This window comes from Equus przewalskii, chromosome X (assembly GCF_037783145.1).
Source record: "Equus przewalskii isolate Varuska chromosome X, EquPr2, whole genome shotgun sequence".
NCBI classification, from domain to species: domain Eukaryota; kingdom Metazoa; phylum Chordata; class Mammalia; order Perissodactyla; family Equidae; genus Equus; species Equus przewalskii.
In genome coordinates this window covers 85,886,873-85,903,796 of record NC_091863.1, presented here as the reverse complement: position 1 = coordinate 85,903,796, position 16,924 = coordinate 85,886,873, and the positions used below count along the sequence as shown (strand labels likewise).

Below are 16,924 nucleotides of genomic sequence, written 5' to 3'. Positions count from 1 at the left end.
AGAAACCACTTACTTTCTGATCCCAACAGAAAAGAATAGAAGCTCAGAAAGTTGGTGCTAAGATAGAGCCAACCCTGACAAGGAACCCGTCCTTTCCAATAACTGCACGAGTAATAAGTCACTAACTTCTCCTGCTCTGGTAAACCAAAACATTTTTCAAATTTCAAAAGGGCTTCTCGAAATTTCTCAGGATCATCTTCTTTTGCAAAAGAATGTTTTCCCTCTTCAGCAATCAATCCCTAAAGGAGACAAAATGTTTTCTGAAAATTAATCATTACCTACCAGTGAAAATATAGTTCACATATTTAAACAGTTTGTTGAATACAACTGTGTACAGTATATCTACACAAGTACATATATCATATGCATTTATGTGTACACATACATGTTTCTCTTAAGGCAGAGAATAGCATATTTTCTTTAATTTTGTAATTAGGCTTTTTCTAATGCCTCACAAGGAGCTACCACAAATACAGGTGCTAAATATTCTTTTGATTGAACGAAGGGTTCATTCAAACTCCAAACTCAAGAGATATTGAAATGAAAATATCCCTAAGAGCACTGACAAGGGCACCAAAGAATAATCACTGGCTTTACAATGTTCTTTAACACTGATTCTGACATTCATATGCGAGCTTCTGCCATTCCTGAAAGGCGCCAGTAAAACAGTGACCTTCCGTGCAACATTTGATCCTCAAATAAGAGCTTCAAAGATTTTAATACTCCATCTACAAAATATATCCATGCCACTTACTCTTATTTTTCCTTGTACAAAATTAGTAATATCTTCATTTGAATCAAACACAGATAAGGTCTTCATGATATTTTGTTCCAACCAATCCCAATGTTTGGTTATTTCTTCTCTGTTGGCTCCTGATGAACAATGAAAGAGAATAAAAGACTGAAAGAAAACTCCACAACAAAACTGCTCTTGATATTCACAATCTTAGTTTAAAAAGAAATAAAATTATATTTGCTTATTTTAAAAAATAATGATCATAAAGGAATAAAGGTATTATATTTATTCTCTATTTCATCCTTATATGTGGACATGAACACTATTTTTCATTATAAATAGAATAAAATATTTAATGAAAGAAAAGTAAATATAACTCATGAGAAAAGATATAAAATTCTAAAAACAAGATGTTAATAACTGGTGCCTACAGTAACCGGTATCTTTTAAGAGACTATGCAGAGTACCAGAACATAAATATACATAATTTAGTCCTCGGTCTTCAAATAATACAGTTAGTACTGTGTCTATAATCTGTGACTGAAAACAGCATGCATGTGACAATCCTATGCACACTGTATAAACGTGGATTTCAATTGTGGCAACTCTACTTATCTCAGAAGGTATGAAGCCTTTGCTCAGAGTCAACTCTTTCACTAAAAGACCTACTCAACTTAAAGAAATTTCATGAAGGAGGTTAGAAACCCTGTAGCAAGGTTAAATCCATGTGACCTGCTGAATCAGTGTTAGGTGGCTTGTTAAGGGTCAGACTAAATATTACAGTTGACTCTGGGTTCCTTTGGCTTGAAGAACATTTCAATATCTATCAATCTCCCTCTACAACCCACATACCTTTAAGATCTCCCTAGCATTGAAGATTATACAAATCTCATTCAAAAGAAATATCTTGACTTCTTAGTATGTTTTATGATGTATGGAAAGGGACACATTAAAAAATTTACTGAAACTGCAAAATTGCCTATTTCCTAGAATTCAGTTAGAATTGTTTTCATCTTACTAAAGTCATCATACCAAGTGTAATAACTTTCTTAGATGAACCACAAATAAAAGTCATGAGGAAATTTTAAGGCCTTTATTTTTGATCTTTTAGGTATAAGGAAGTTTCACTAGCAGATAATTACTAAATTTCTGCATCAGGTTAATTTGGGGGAATAAGTTGTATAATCATACTTTTTTTAAGTAGAAAGGATATTTTAGTCTAAATAATTTCTACCAACCAGATTTAGAGTTGAAGTTAGAGATGTCTCATGATGTCAGCAGGTGTAATGTCTTTTTCATTTAGGTGAAATGGCATTCAATTTAAGAGAGCCAAGAGAAAACACTCACCAGAAACACTAACGAAAATTTAGAGGGAGATGCAAAAAACAAGCCACACATCTTAAAAAATTAATTGTATGTTATATGTTCACACATATGAACTATCCAGAAATTCACATGCTTTTTTTTAAAGTATATCTACTTGATATACTTAAAGAGTATAAAGAGGGGGAGAAGAAAGAGAGAAAGAGAAAAAGGCAGTCTTTCAGCATTAAAAGGCCAGAAATCTGGAATTCTAATTTAGACCAACATTACAATGGCATCATAAAAGAAATAACAAATTGTCACTGTGTTTTTTTTTTATTTTGAGTTGCTTTATTAGGAAAAATATTCTAATTCCTTTTCAACCCACAATTTATATATGTGGAAGCGTCTGAACCACCCCAGCATGAATGAATATGTAGCATTACCTGTAAGATATCCCTTCATATTTCTTTGCGAGAACATAAGTGTCTACCTAAAAAAGGGTCACTTTTTTAGGCTTATACTTAAAGGGGACATCCTTTAAGTTTTGGGCTTGATTCTCCTCATCTGAGTTACTAGAAATGAAACAAAGTATTTCATGGGGAGTCCTCGTCTTCCCAGCAGTTGGGTGAAGCAGGAGAAGTTGAAGAAAGAAGTCATCTAACAGTAGCACTGAGCAAACTTTGCTCAGAATCAGCACTGTTGGAACACATGCTTCAGGTCCCTGAATCCACACTAATGGATTTTTTAAAAACCATAATAATCTGTAATCCTTCTTAAATAAGCAATTAGATGCCTTGCTATTCTCTCAAAACAGAGCTGCACATTTAACTCGTTTCTAAATCAAAACAACTAGGGAGTATAAATAAATCTAAATATTCAATTTCTTAATATCCTTATTTGCTTGAATAATATTTTTAAAATCATACTTACCACATGCAATTGACAGGTAAACTTGAGAATCTGGTGTCTGGTGTAGGATGCGAAATGGAGCTACTTTAGCAGTAGAGTCTAAGACTGAATCAAGAGTCCCAACCAGAAGCCCTGTTGTAATAAAGAGACTATTGAAATAAGGATTTGACAAGACATAAAATCAATATCACTTCATATGACAAACCACCAAAGGATTAATTTTTTTAAAATTTCTAGTCCAAGGTTTCCTTATATTTTTCTTAAAGAAAAAATATATTTGGGATGAAGAGATTACAGGGTTCTGATGTGAGTTGTGCTTGAGAAAATTATATTGCAATAAAAAAGAAAGTCAGGTTCAATTGTCCAAATGTCATGATATATTTGCAGCACTTATATACCTCCTTTACAAGGCTGTGTATATAGCAGATAAGAATGTAGATTTTGGTACCAGAGACTACCTGAGTTTGAATCCTGGCTCTGTTACTTACTTGTGTCAATTGAGCCAGTTGTATTACCTTTTCATCATTCCCATTTATAAAATAAAGGGGTTAAAATAGAACCTAACACAAAAGGTTGTTGTAAAGATGAAATGAGTTATTACTACATATAAAACACTTAGAACAATCCTCAGCACATAGTAAAACACTTAACGTTAGCTAATTCTATTATTATATAAGAAAATCTTGGATATTTAAAAAAGATAAAACCTTGATTAATTAAAATGCTTAGGTAAAGGTATTTTCTTTTTAACAATTCTTTTTTCCTCAATTTGGAATTCAAGGCTTTTGATCAATTCGTTCCAATTTAATTATTCCTACTCCTCCCTAGAACAAAGTTTGCTGTTTTCTTAACAATCAATCAATTTCTCCTTTAGGGTCTTTGCTAAGCGATTCTCTTTTTACCTAGAAATGCTAATGCAAGTCATCTAGCTCAGTCCAGCTAGTCCAAATTCTACATTTTCTTCAAGATCCACTTCCCCTATGAAATCCTCACTGGCAACCCTAAGCAATAATGCCTTCCTTTTTCTCTGATTACTTATAGCACTTAAAAGTCTATACGACACAACCTAGCATTTTGATTATTAGGCTAGTTATTACAACTACTTTCTAAGAGCTTCATACATATTAATCTTGTCTCCTCTACATTATTAGTTCTCAGAGGAGAACAACCATGCCTTCTACTTGTGGGTTTGTATCCCTAACTTTCAACATATTGCTGGCACAATAGGAGCAAAATTTGTTGACTTAACTATATCAATGAGATGGCTGAAATATATATCTACCTTCCTTTTCTGGAAGCTTTGATTAGTTGAGTGTTGGTTTTGCTTTTTGAGGCATTTCTCTTTAATTTAGAATACAGATTTTTGAGAAAAAAATTGAATCAATTATAAACCAGATTTTTGGCTATTTTCCCATCTTTACCCACTTAAAAGAAGTTAAGATTTCAAGCAAGCTTTGCATGAAAATATAGGTAGGTTGGCAGATGTGAGTTAGGAAGTTATTATAAGCATAGAGGGAGGTAAATTAGATGAGTAGGAGATAGAACAAAGAAATAAAGAGAAATTTCATTCACCTGAAAGGAAAACGTAGGCGAGTGGATGTAGGAATCAGTAAAAAGTAAAAATAGGAGTCACAAATGCAGCATATTATCAATTAGCAATCTGACAGAGGGTTTTGATAGTAGGGATAAAATATCGAGAAAGAAGATTTTGGCAATGGCAACGTGTGCAGATTATTGAGAAAAGAAGTTGTCTGATATGGGGGCCGGCCTGGTGGCGCAGCGGTTAAGTGCGCACGTTCTGCTTCTCAGTGGCCGGGCATTTGCCAGTTCGGATCCCGAGTGCGGACATGGCACCGCTTGGCAAAAGCCATGCTGTGGTAGGTGTTCCATATATAAAGTAGAGGAAGATGGGCATGGATGTTAGCTCACGGCCAGTCTTCCTCAGGAAAAAGATGAGGACTGGGAGTAGTTAGCTCAGGGCTCATCTTCCTCAAAAAAAGAAAAAAGTTATCTGATATGAAAAAAGTTACAGTATGAATAGAAGACTTTAAGAAATAGAAATAAGAAAATCCAGACAAATATTATGAAAGAGGAGGTACTTAGGAAGAGAGAATAGGAATGAAGAGGAGAGACAGAGGAAGTAATTATATTTCAACTAATAATGAATTACTAGGGGTTTTGGAGATAAAAGTAAAAATAATTCTATCATTTTCAGTATGAAGAACTGACTGAGAAATTGGAGATCTGGCTAAGAGATCAAGGATAAAAAGTAAAAGCGGAAGTTGTCCAAAGATAAAGAAAGAAAAGTGAGAGCTACACATATGCAGATAGCCTCTTCAGAGCAATGTGACTGAAATTATCCAGGAAATGGAAAAAAGGAAAATGTTCTCAGTTTGAAGACAAGAAAGTAAAAATACTCAAAGATAAAAGAGTGGTAGTAAAAGACAACCAAAAGAGGTAACTATCTTCAGGTTGAAAAAACGGATTCAAGTATATGAACATCTATGTATATAAATATAGATATAATAATGACAAAATTATCAAAATAAATAAATTATAACTGCAAAAATAGCATTTATTAAACACAGCACTGTTTTAGCTCCTAGATTTGCCTTTCAAAAATTTAAATTCTAAAATAGATTTCAAAAAAGTAATTTTAAATTTGAGAGGAAAATCATTTATTTCACCTTTACCACACTTCAAATAAAACTAGCTCAAATTCTATTTCCTTATTTACATACACTAAAAAAAGCAGTATTAGAAGAACTCAAGAAAGAACCAAGAGGTAAAGAAAAGTTTGGCTCAGCTGAAAGATAACAGTGGTAGTGTGGATGTGTGAGGAGGCAGAAGAAAGGACAGGCCACAGATAATCATTCCTGAGTAACATAATAACAATTAGTTCTCTGATAGAAAATTTTGAGGCTGGGGACAAAGTGGTCAAAATCACTGACAAGAAGGTCATTTTTTTTGCAGCAGAAATGTTTGCAAGATTCTAAGTGCCTTACACTATATAGAAAGGAAATTGTTCAGTTTTTCAGTGCATTAAATCAGGCAGTTAGTATAAAACTATGCAACAAATAATTTGGAAGCTAGCGCTAGAATACATTTCCAGTTGCTGGGGGAACTCTTCCAGCTCATTAAGCTATAATCATCATCAAGTCGCTGCAAGTCATTCAGGAATCAATATGTGCCAATGTCTGGGTTCTAAAAGTACAAGAAAACAAGCAGATAACTGTGGGTTGCTTTTCCATATACCCAGAGGTTTATCATCTGACAGCCTGAACATCCAAAGTCATGAATCAGCCTACACATGGGAAGTTCTACACTGTAGTAAATTGGGAAGAGAACAGATACTGCCAGCTGCATGACAGAACAAGAGATTTAAATATATCAAGAAATTCAAATCATCCTTTGAATGTCTATAACCAAGTAAGGTACCGATGTTCTACACCTGGTAAAGGTCTATGAGGTTTTGGTAGCATTCTGCCATATAAGTAACACCAAACTTCTTAAGAAAACTCACCACCATAACTGACATGAAGTACTTTTTATTAAATGGCATAGCAAGATAACAAAAAAGCAAAGTTCTATGATTTTTTTTAAAAATAGACAATTTGCAGGTAATGACTATTGTTCACCAATCATTTTTTTTTTTTTTTTGGCTGAAGGGAGATAGAGTACCACTGACCTTAGAGATGAAAAATATCCTAACAGGTCATGTAGTCCAACCTTTAGAACATTCATCTACTCTAGCATCCCTGGTAGAAAGCCTAGCTTTTCCCTTTAAAACCCCAGTGAGTTTACTTCTCCCAAAGACAGCCTAGTGCATTGGTGGGAATTTCTATTAATTACAAAGGCCTTTCTAAAATATGAAAGGATTTATATATCCAAATGTCACGGTCGGGCTGGCTTCATGAGATTGTGACCTGTCCATAGGGCCCCATGCTCAAAAGGGCTCTGTGCTTGGTTTAATGCTCTGCTGTCACCGTCTTGAAATTCTTAATTCTTGAACAAAGAGCCTTGCATTTTTATTTTGTATTGGGCCCCACAAATTAGGTAGCCGATCCTAGTTACAGCGGTTATCTCTGGGCAGTGGGTGATCATTATTTTCTTTATACAGATTTTCTGAAATTTTTATGAGTATTTTTAACCTTTAAGATAGAAAAATAAAGCTATTTCTTTCACACTTAAAAAAAAAGAAAAAGGAAGATCTTTCCTAGGATAAATAAAATGCTACTTCCTTGCAACTTTGGGGCAATACAAAACATATACTCTATCCAACATGACGGGTCTTCAGATATTATGGGTTATAGCTATCGTCTGCTCTTGCTTATTCTTTTCTTCTCCTAGCTTAAAATATACCTAGCTCTTTCAAATGTTTGTTGCATGAGATTGTCTGTGCCTCTTATTATTTCTTTTACTATTCTCTTAACATAAAAGTCTTTTATAAAATGTCATTCAAACCTGAAGACCACATATAATCTGAACAAATGCAGGGTTTTTTGCTTGTTTGTTTTTGCTTTTTCTCCCCAAAGTCCCCCAGTATATAGTGGTATATTTTAGTTGTGGGTCCTTCTAGTTGTGGAATGTGGGACGCCGCCTCAACGTGGCCTGAGGAGTGACACTATGTCCGTGCCCAGGATCTGAACCAGCGAAACCATGGGCTGCAGAAGCGGAGCGCCCGAACTTAACCAATCCGTCACGGGGCTGGCCCCCTGGAGGGTTTTTTAATATTGTGGGCTCCATGATTCTATTAACGCAGTCTAAGATCACACATTTTAGCCACTACGTCATATTATCATACCAAGCTTGTGATCAACTAACCTACTTTTATCTCTTTCACAAATATTAGCACCAACCTAGGTATTCTCCATCCTGTATAGCTGATTTATTTAAAAACCTAAATGCAGTTTACATTTACCCACGTTAAATTTTATCTCATTGATTTCAACTGAGCATTCTAACTTTCCCAGATCTTTCTGAATCTTGATTTTTATCTTCTATGATAGTGATTCTCAACCCAAACTGCAAATTTGAATTATTTGGAAGAGTTACTGAAACTACTCAAGATTAAGTTTCAAAACTACTAAAGCCCAGGGGCCGGCCCGTGGCCGAGTGGTTAGGTTTGTGAGTTTCACTTCAGCAGCCCAGGGTTTTGCCAGTTGGAATCCTGGGCGCAGACATGGTACCACTGGTCAGGCCATGCTGAGGTGGCGTCCCACATGCCACAACTAGAAGGACCCACAACTAAAAATATACAACTATATACATGGAGGGCTTTGGGGAGAAAAAGGAAAAAAAAACTTAAAAAAAACCCCAAAACACAAAACTACTAAAACCCAGAAATTCTAATTTATCTGGGTAGGGCCTGGGTACTCTATTTTTTTCCTTAACTTTGTATTAAAAAATTTTTCAAACATACGAACAAAATAAAGAGAATAATATTTTGAAACTTCTATGTGCCCATCACCTAACTTTAATAATTATCAACGTTTTGTCAATTTTCTGTCATTTATCCCTCCTGGAGTATTTTAAAGTAAATCCCAGATATTATTTTGCCCATAAATACTCCAGTGTCATTTAGTTTATTTTAAAAGGTTCTCAGTTGAATATAGCATGCAGCCAGTATGGAGAAAACTGATCTATGCTATTAATTGTCCCTTTCAACTTACAGACACTCGCAAATTTGGTAAACATTCCTTTTTTTGTATTAGGTAAATGATAATGACAAACAGGCAAGACCAAGGGCTGAGTAGTGGAGGAGAGACCATTAAAACAGCCACAGCTTGAAGGTGGTACTCATTATCAAAGTGTTGGTTTAGTACACTTCAGTTTGACAAGTGGCTCTTTCTGCTTGTAAACTAGATTGAGTGCACTGTGTAAGGCAACACTGCTCTAGCTGCAGAAGAGTCATTTAAATGAACTTCCTAATTACAAACAAGGTTTATTTCCATTCTAAGTAAAATGTTCGAGTATAAATTTTGGCCATAAAAATGACTGCTGGAACGTTACAGTAGATTCTGTATCTTGTCATAACCTGCCATGTTTATACAGTCAAACAAACACACCTTTACTGAATTTTTTATAATCTCAACTTCCTTAAATGTTAATAAACAAACTAATTAGTAAAACGCCAAAACACTTAGCAGGAGATACACTCAAATAGGAGAAAGTAGTGTTTTCAATAAAGGTTGTGGGTTTTCCTGATTCTATTGCTTTTGCTACCAGATCTAAGTCCTTAAAACAGGACTGGGAAAGCTGCCAACTTTAAGAGTTTTGGAAAACAGTTAATAAAAATGATTCTTCTTTTGTCCTGTTTTCCCTCTCCCTGCACTCTTTTAAAGACATTTACGAAAACTGGATATATGTAAGAACTCATTTCCTTCCCTAACTGAAATCTTAGTTCATTAAAGGTTTTAGAGTTTTTTTAGGGAAGTAACTGATGCCACAAATGGCAGATTACAATGTCATGTGGGAAAAAAAATACGTGAATTATCAATCAAACGCACCTACATTTCTAAAGATTAAAACATAAGGAAACATGAGAATTGTTACCATCTTTATTTACAGCACCTTCTTACACTTCAAGACTTATATATCACTGTATAAAAAGAGTGGCCCTCAGAAACTTAAAGAAAATACAACATCTGAATTCCTAGGTGCAAAGCAACAAGCAAATGTGGCAGCAAATGAATCAACTCATATACAGCACAGTACTTTAAGAATATTATTTAAAAGAACTGAAGCTGGCCATTATTCTGCTTAGTTTAAAACAAGAGGACAACTAATATAATGATAAAAATCAACAAATGTGATTATCCCTTCTTTTATAAACCTTCACTTTTTTATACTGGATTAAGGGAGAAAAAAACAAGACCACGTAGGCTGGAGTTGAAAGAGCAGTGGAGACAAAAAACAAAGGTTTAATTTTCAGTTCCCTTTAATTCTCTATTCTCAGGTTTTCCTCTTCTATAGATGAGGACATTGCTCTTCAACAACTTTTTCTAGTTGCTAAGGGCACTGTATCTTCAGTCTCCTATTTTCAACCACAAACAAATGAATCTGGAATTCTTGCTGTGTCCCCAACAACTGCCATCTTTTGCTTTTGCACCATCATATTATTCCTCCCACTTAGAATGTCCTCCCATTTCTCTTTACCAAACTGGTTCTTGGCAAGATGCTTCACAGATGTCACATTGGAATGAATTCTGCCACCAGAATATCACCTATTGTTATTAATCACCACTTTTAGGAAATCTTTGTATCATTTAACAAGACATCTGAGAAGCATACTTTACACCAGAGCTCGCCTTGGAAAACTGCTTTGGGGGTTTCAAATACCCCTCATTCATGACTATAAACCACCAAAACCAGGCTGATATTATTACTGATTACCAAACCAGGCTGATATTATTACTGATTACCCCAGTAATTATATATTTGTTTGCTTGCTTGTTTATTATTTGTCTGTCCCACCAGATTATAAACTCTGCGAGGGTAGGAACTATTTCTGTGTTTTTTTCTTTTTTTTTTGAGGAAGATTAGCCCTGAACTAACATCTGCCACCAATCCTCCTCTTTTTGCTGAGGAAGACTGGTCCTGAGCTAACATCCGTGCCCATCTTCCACTTCTTTCTATGTGGGATACCTTTCACAGCATGGTTTGACAAGCGTTGCCATGTCCGTACCCAGGATCGGGAACCGGCAAACCCCGGGCCGCCAAAGCGGAATGTGTGTACTTAACCGCTGCGCCACCAGGCCAGGCTCAGAACTATTTCTGTATTATTCACTACTCTATATCCAAGACTCATGACAGTAGTCAGCTATGACCCCATTTCTCTGCTTCCCTTCACAGCAAAATTCCTAGAAAGAAATACATATATTCACTCTACCAGCAAATATCTGCTTGGCTCATATACTCTAGTCCCTCTGGTCTCTGCTCATAGGTCACCTTAAACAGGCCTTCCCAGACCAAAATTATCTAAAATACTAACCCCTGCCCCTATCACTATACCTCACTTTCTTTTTCTTCATATCACTTGTCACCACCAGCTATATAATATATTATTTATTTGCTATCCTCAACTAGAATATTAGCCCCATGACAATAGGGATTTTGTTTTATTTACTGCTGTTGTCTCCAGCACCTAAAACAGTGCTTGGTTTTTAGAAGGCATTTGGTAAATATCTGTTGAATGAATGTATCCTGTACATCACATTTACGATTGACTCTTACCTTTTATGCTTATATAGCAGCAGCAAAACGTGGAAAAATGGGCAAATTTTCTAACACAAAGCTAATATAAAATCCATGTCATAGCTGTACAGCAACATGGTAAACATATAGTGCCCTTTATTTTATTAGTAATTTTTAGCTTAACTTATATCCATAGTCCTTCCACAACCGTCCACCAGAAGCATGGGCTTTCACCAGCTGAATCATTATTTTTTCTTCAAGTATTATGTTTTGAAAAATATAACTAAGGGAACTAAAGTTACATGTAGTCTTCGCTATCACTCAGTAAGACAAGTGATGCTTCTATCTGTCGAAGCACTGTTTGAGAACTTCTAGGTTTGGGGCAATCATAGATAAAAAAGAAACGCTCTCATCACATTTTATTCCAATACTTGTACCTCATCCTGATTATAAATCATAAATGCATAATCTCTATCATACCAAAATTCTTGAATGAATAACTATCAACGTTTTGCTTTTGCTGTGATATCATTGCATACTGGACGTATTCAATGTTACTACTCCAAATCCATTTCCATATACATGGGAAAAGTAATAACTAGGGAAAATGGCACAAATATAGATCCTCCTTTGGTCTTCAGGTACAGAAAATGGCACTTACCATCCTCCTACATTAATAGACAAATGAGCATCAAATGTTCATATTGTTGCTCACAGGTTTCAAAATTAATTTGACTCACATAACAATGCCATGAGGTAGGGAAGATAAGTTTTGTTCCCACTTTACAGATGAGAAAACAAAGCCGTTATAAAATAATCACAGCTAAATAGAGACATAAAAATATTAAAGAGTCAGGGAAGATAAAAGAAGCAGGGTTAATGGGGTAAGTAGAATCACTGGACTTGGTGGGACATTCACGTATTTGTGGATGTTGGTTTGTAGCTGACTTATAAACAAAATCCCATAGGGTCACCCCTGGGGAGGGAAAATTACACTGTGCTCCGTTCCCTCCCTGGAACATTTTGATTCATGTGAAATTAGGTAAAAAGGTACCTTTAAACATCTCTGACTAAGAAAGGACAGCTTTTTAGGAGGTTCTGAAAAACAAAAGTCAGTAAGTGTCATCACTTTTTAGTCTTGTGTTTTTCATTAGAATGAAATCTACTTGATAGCAAATATTAGTTTCTTACTTACATTAGAAATCTCCAATATCTTACCCAAAAAAACCCTCTTTGCACACATCTACATCATTACTACTTTAACTTAACTCTTGAAGACTGAGGATTCATGACCCTAAGGCGAACTGGAGTAGCAGTTTCCAGCCTATGCTTAAGGAAGGAAACACCCCAGTAGCAAGCAGGGAGGGGAAAGGGAGAGAGAGCAGTGTATCAATAGGTATCTAAAAAAAGGTCTGAAGCTTATAGGTATGCAGTCAATAATCCTTCCACTACCACCAAGAAAAAGTGGTGGCACTAACCATCCTTCATATCTCAAAACCTCCTACAAAGCTGTCCTTTCTCATTCAAAGAGATCTTTAAAGGTACTTTTTTACTTGATTTCACATGGATCAAAATATTCCAGGGAGGGAAGTAGGAGGGGATCCCACATTGTGATTTGCCCTCCCTTGGGATTTATTAATTTACTGTCTGTGTGTTCGTGTGTGTGTGTGTGTGTGTGTAGAGGGGTTGATCTTTTCTTATCTAAAATGAAATGGCATGGCCACCCTTTGGGCACCCCGGCCCCAGTAATGAGGTACTTGGGAGGCCAAAATTTTATCAGATGGTTCCTTTGTAAGCATGGAATGAAGGAATAGTTTGCTAAGAAAAACTTAATGAGAACATTTTCAGAGTTGGGCTCCTTGAGTTCAGGGTGGAGAAAAAGAATAGAAAAGCCTTACATATTTGAGGGATGGTCACTAAGAAGTTTTTTAAAAGGCTACCTTACTGTTTATTAGGTAGGTGTTTAATTATGACAAATTGTTTACGCGGTGATTTGTTAAGTTTATATAAATATCATAAAACATTTTGAAGTGGAAAGCTCATTTCAAATGTTATCATGTTCTAGTTTTTACAGATGCTTTAATTTCAAAGTAATGCTGCCAAGATGAGAGGGAAGATAAGGAAACAGAATGTCTAAAACTCCTCCATTTTAATAAGCTTTATGTCTTAGTCTTTGTTCAAATCACAAAAACAAGGGCTACTGAGGGAGACTATCAATCCAACACACAGCAACTTGCTTACAGTATTCAGATATGGGAAACTCAAGAGTAAAATACGCATAACAAACTATCTAAATTAAAGCTTCCTGACTGGCAGATCCTCCTAAGTCCCACAACCCAGAGTACTCAACAGGATGTAGCCCCATAGTTCCACTTATGCAGTAGCTCCCATCTGCCAAGCAGAGCAAATTGTTGATTTGTGCTTAATAAGCCAAATATGCCTGAATTATTTTTAACTACATAAAACCAGGTACTAAATTTAGGTGCCACAGAAAAGTCATTTTATCAGCCAGGAGGAACAAGGGATAATGTAAAGGAACTGCAAAAATTCAGAAGGAGGAATTACTTCTCTAAATGAAAGAAAATCACTTTATCTGTAAAAAAAAAATCTTATATATAATAAAAATGTCCACAAGATAGTTCACCCTGCTATAAACTAGGACAATTAAAGTTAGGCAAACGGTAAGTAATCTACCAAATTTCCACCAGAAGTGTTTCAGAAATTTAGAAACGGACCTCAGAATTCTAACTTCCAAACTAGGCTTCTGATATAACCATCCTAGAGTTCTCTGTTGCTCCAATTCCATTATTAGAAAAAAGAGAGAGCCAACTAACTTCACCAAGTCCACAGAGAAAGTCATTACATTGCTGGTAGTTATTGCCAATTATCACACGGCAAAAAAATGAAATCTTAAAGAAGTACAACTATTAACATTTCTAGATGGTCATTATCTTTTCTTTATTAAACAAAATATGTAAACAACTCTTTTAAAGGGGTAGCACATAACATCGGATTTTAGCAAACCAAATGGGCAAAGGCAAGCTTATGCTGGCACACAAACTCCTGTGAGAGCTAATGCAAATGTGGATTAGTGGCGAAGCACAGCAAAGCTCTTGACTTCACCATTTTAAATAAGAATACAGTAATTGAGCAGCCATGAAAATCAGCACACACTTCTGCTCTGGACCAAAAAAACCACACCAAACCTTAAAAAAAGTCTCTTTGCTCCTTTCTGATTCAGTTTGTTTAATTTACATAAAATACAGTGCCAGCTCTCATGTGGTAATTTCAAGCATCTGACAGGTAAAACAATCATGCAGAGAACAAATTGACCACAAAAATGGGGCTACAGCTATTCTCAACATACATGTGTGGTAGAAATCTTGGTTCATTTCTTCAGACAAATTTCTTATTCCAGAGACATGGGGAAGAGTAAATGGGAGTGGGAAGGATAGAGATAAGAAACTGGTGCAACTGGTCCATGCTTTAAGAAAGTTTACCAAATGAAAAACAAGTCACAGAAAACAAGGAATGATTATTTACGGAAATTAGCAACAAGTAAAAATCCACTTAATACTACATTACAGTGATTTGATTCTCAAGAATCTGATTTACCTATTACTTTTCAGGAATACAATGGTACAAAATGAAATACACTTCTTTGGTTAATGTAGGCAGGAACATCAGAAAAATTTTGGTCAAGTAAAATTATGGGGAACCAAAATATTATGCTGTAACACAGGGCTATAAGATCTATTTTAAATATATTCTGACCTGGTCTCAGTAGACGCAAGAGGGTAAATTACATCACTGGGTAATTGTGAATATTGATTCTCAAATTTTAATCTGGAAAATATATGCATCTATTAAGTGGAAAGACTCCTTTGAAAAATAACACTTGTAATTTTTAAAAATCAGAAAATGGCAAGATGTCAAGTATAACGAGGCAATTTTTGTTGCCGTATTTTCAAGAGGCTCTTTTTAGAAGCTGGATCAGACAAATAGGTCTTGCAAGATTTAAAAAATATATATCCTGTAGAATGTCAAAATTCTTTCCACTCTGGGGGTGGCTTACTAAAAGGAAATAGTACATGTTTATCACCTTCTTAACAACATATAGGGATTTGGCATCTACTATGATGTGAGGTAGACATCATTTTACAGAAGAGGAAAAGCAATGTCATCTCCATGAATCTTTACCAACACCTTCAGTTATTTGGTTATAATTATAATTTGCCTGATTTACTGGTTACTTCCCCCTAACCTCACCCTCTCCCCCTTATCCAGATAATGAGCACTTCAAAGGCAGAGAACTTAATTTTAATTGTCTTTGTACCCTAGCAGTTCATGTGGCACACAGTAGGTGCTTAAGGTTGAATAAACGAAAGAATTTGTCGAAATGTCATTCAAAAGAGGAGGATGAGACTAAAATGCAGGGTTTTGGCCTCTTCCCACTATATCATGCTGCCTAAATTAAGCCTAGTCGACCAGTCCAAGACCACAGTAACAAACTAGAAATTGTCAGGTAGAAGAGCTCTGGTCTCCACAACGTCCAAAAGTTTGAATGTCCTGCTCGAGACGAGTGGTCTCAAAGTACAATTCTTTGGAGGCTTTAAACACTTGACCAAGGAACACTTGATTTGTAAATCAAAGAATTGAAGGCAGGATGGATTCGGCGGGAAGACTTCAACTTCCGTTTGTTTAATTGGTTTGCTTACAATCATGGCTTTGAAAGAAAGGGCAGCGCCAAACACTCGAGAGAAATGAATTACGACGGTTACTTTGAGAAGGGATCCTCAGGATTGAGAATTTGGAGACGTAGTAAAAGACGCTCAAGTGGGGAGAGGTCGGCAAATCTGAGACCTACCCCTCGCCCTCCTTCACCCCCGGGCGCCCCTCCCCCGCAATCTCCCATTTGAAGCCCATCCCTCAGGATGTGATTGGGGGTCCTCCCGGTCTCCTCGCCATCCTCCCCGCCCCCCACAAACACGCTTACACTCCCCAGGGTGGCGATCACCGACAGGGGGGTCTGTGAAAAAAGTTCAGTACCCAACTGCGAACTGGCCTCTGTTACCAGCCTAAACGCGACCTGTTGAGGTCTAACACTCGTCATCAGCCCCCTCCCCCATGGGAAGCGACAGGACAGGTACTTTGCCTCAGAAGAACCCCTCCTTTGCCTCAGATTCTTCCTCTGCCTCGGAAACAACCCCTCCTCCCCTTTCCCGTCCCACCCAAAGAGCAACAGCTCGTCCAGGGAGGCAGTCTCCTGAGTCGGGGAGGGAGGGCAACCGAAAGGTGGCGGCGGGAGAACCCCAGCCCCTCCGCCCAGGGTTTGGGATCCGGCAGCGGGTGGCGACGAGTAACAGTTTTCCTCACCACCTTTTAAGTACCAGCGAACACGGCCCCGAGGCGGGTGGGGGTGGCCACAGCTTACCTGTGAGCCCCCCTCCGCCTTCCTCCCCGTAGCCCCGACGCCGTTGCAGCACGAAGTAGTCGTTGGACCTTTCCATCAGCCACAGCTTCAGCGCATTTTTCAGGAGCACTTCCTCAGGCTTCAGCCACATCGCGAAGAACTTTGTGCCGCCCGGGAACAGCGACCCAGATGCCCTCCTCACCTCACCCTCCACCCGCCTCTTCCCCTCTACTTCTCCTCCCACCAAATCTTCCTCAGGCGGCAGCGGCTCAGGTTCGGGTTTTCCACACTTCCCCCAACCCTCCCTTCTCTCCCACGTATGCAGCGAGCTTGCCAACTCCCTCCCACCGCGCTACCGCCCGACT

At 37.1% G+C, this 16,924-nt stretch overlaps 1 protein-coding gene across 2 annotated transcripts in view; it reads right to left on the bottom strand.

Annotated features, from left to right (window-relative positions):
- Positions 1–16,924, bottom strand: part of TBC1D8B (TBC1 domain family member 8B) — a 67,677-nt gene extending 50,753 nt beyond the window's left edge. For both annotated transcript variants that reach the window (XM_070606144.1, XM_070606145.1), the window contains exons 1-4: positions 16,581–16,924; positions 2,972–3,082; positions 755–873; positions 14–239 (exon numbers count right to left, since the gene is read on the bottom strand). In XM_070606144.1, coding sequence (XP_070462245.1) covers positions 14–239; positions 755–873; positions 2,972–3,082; positions 16,581–16,710 — 586 coding nt within the window. In that variant the 5' untranslated portion in view covers positions 16,711–16,924. The remainder of the gene's footprint in view (positions 1–13; positions 240–754; positions 874–2,971; positions 3,083–16,580) is intronic.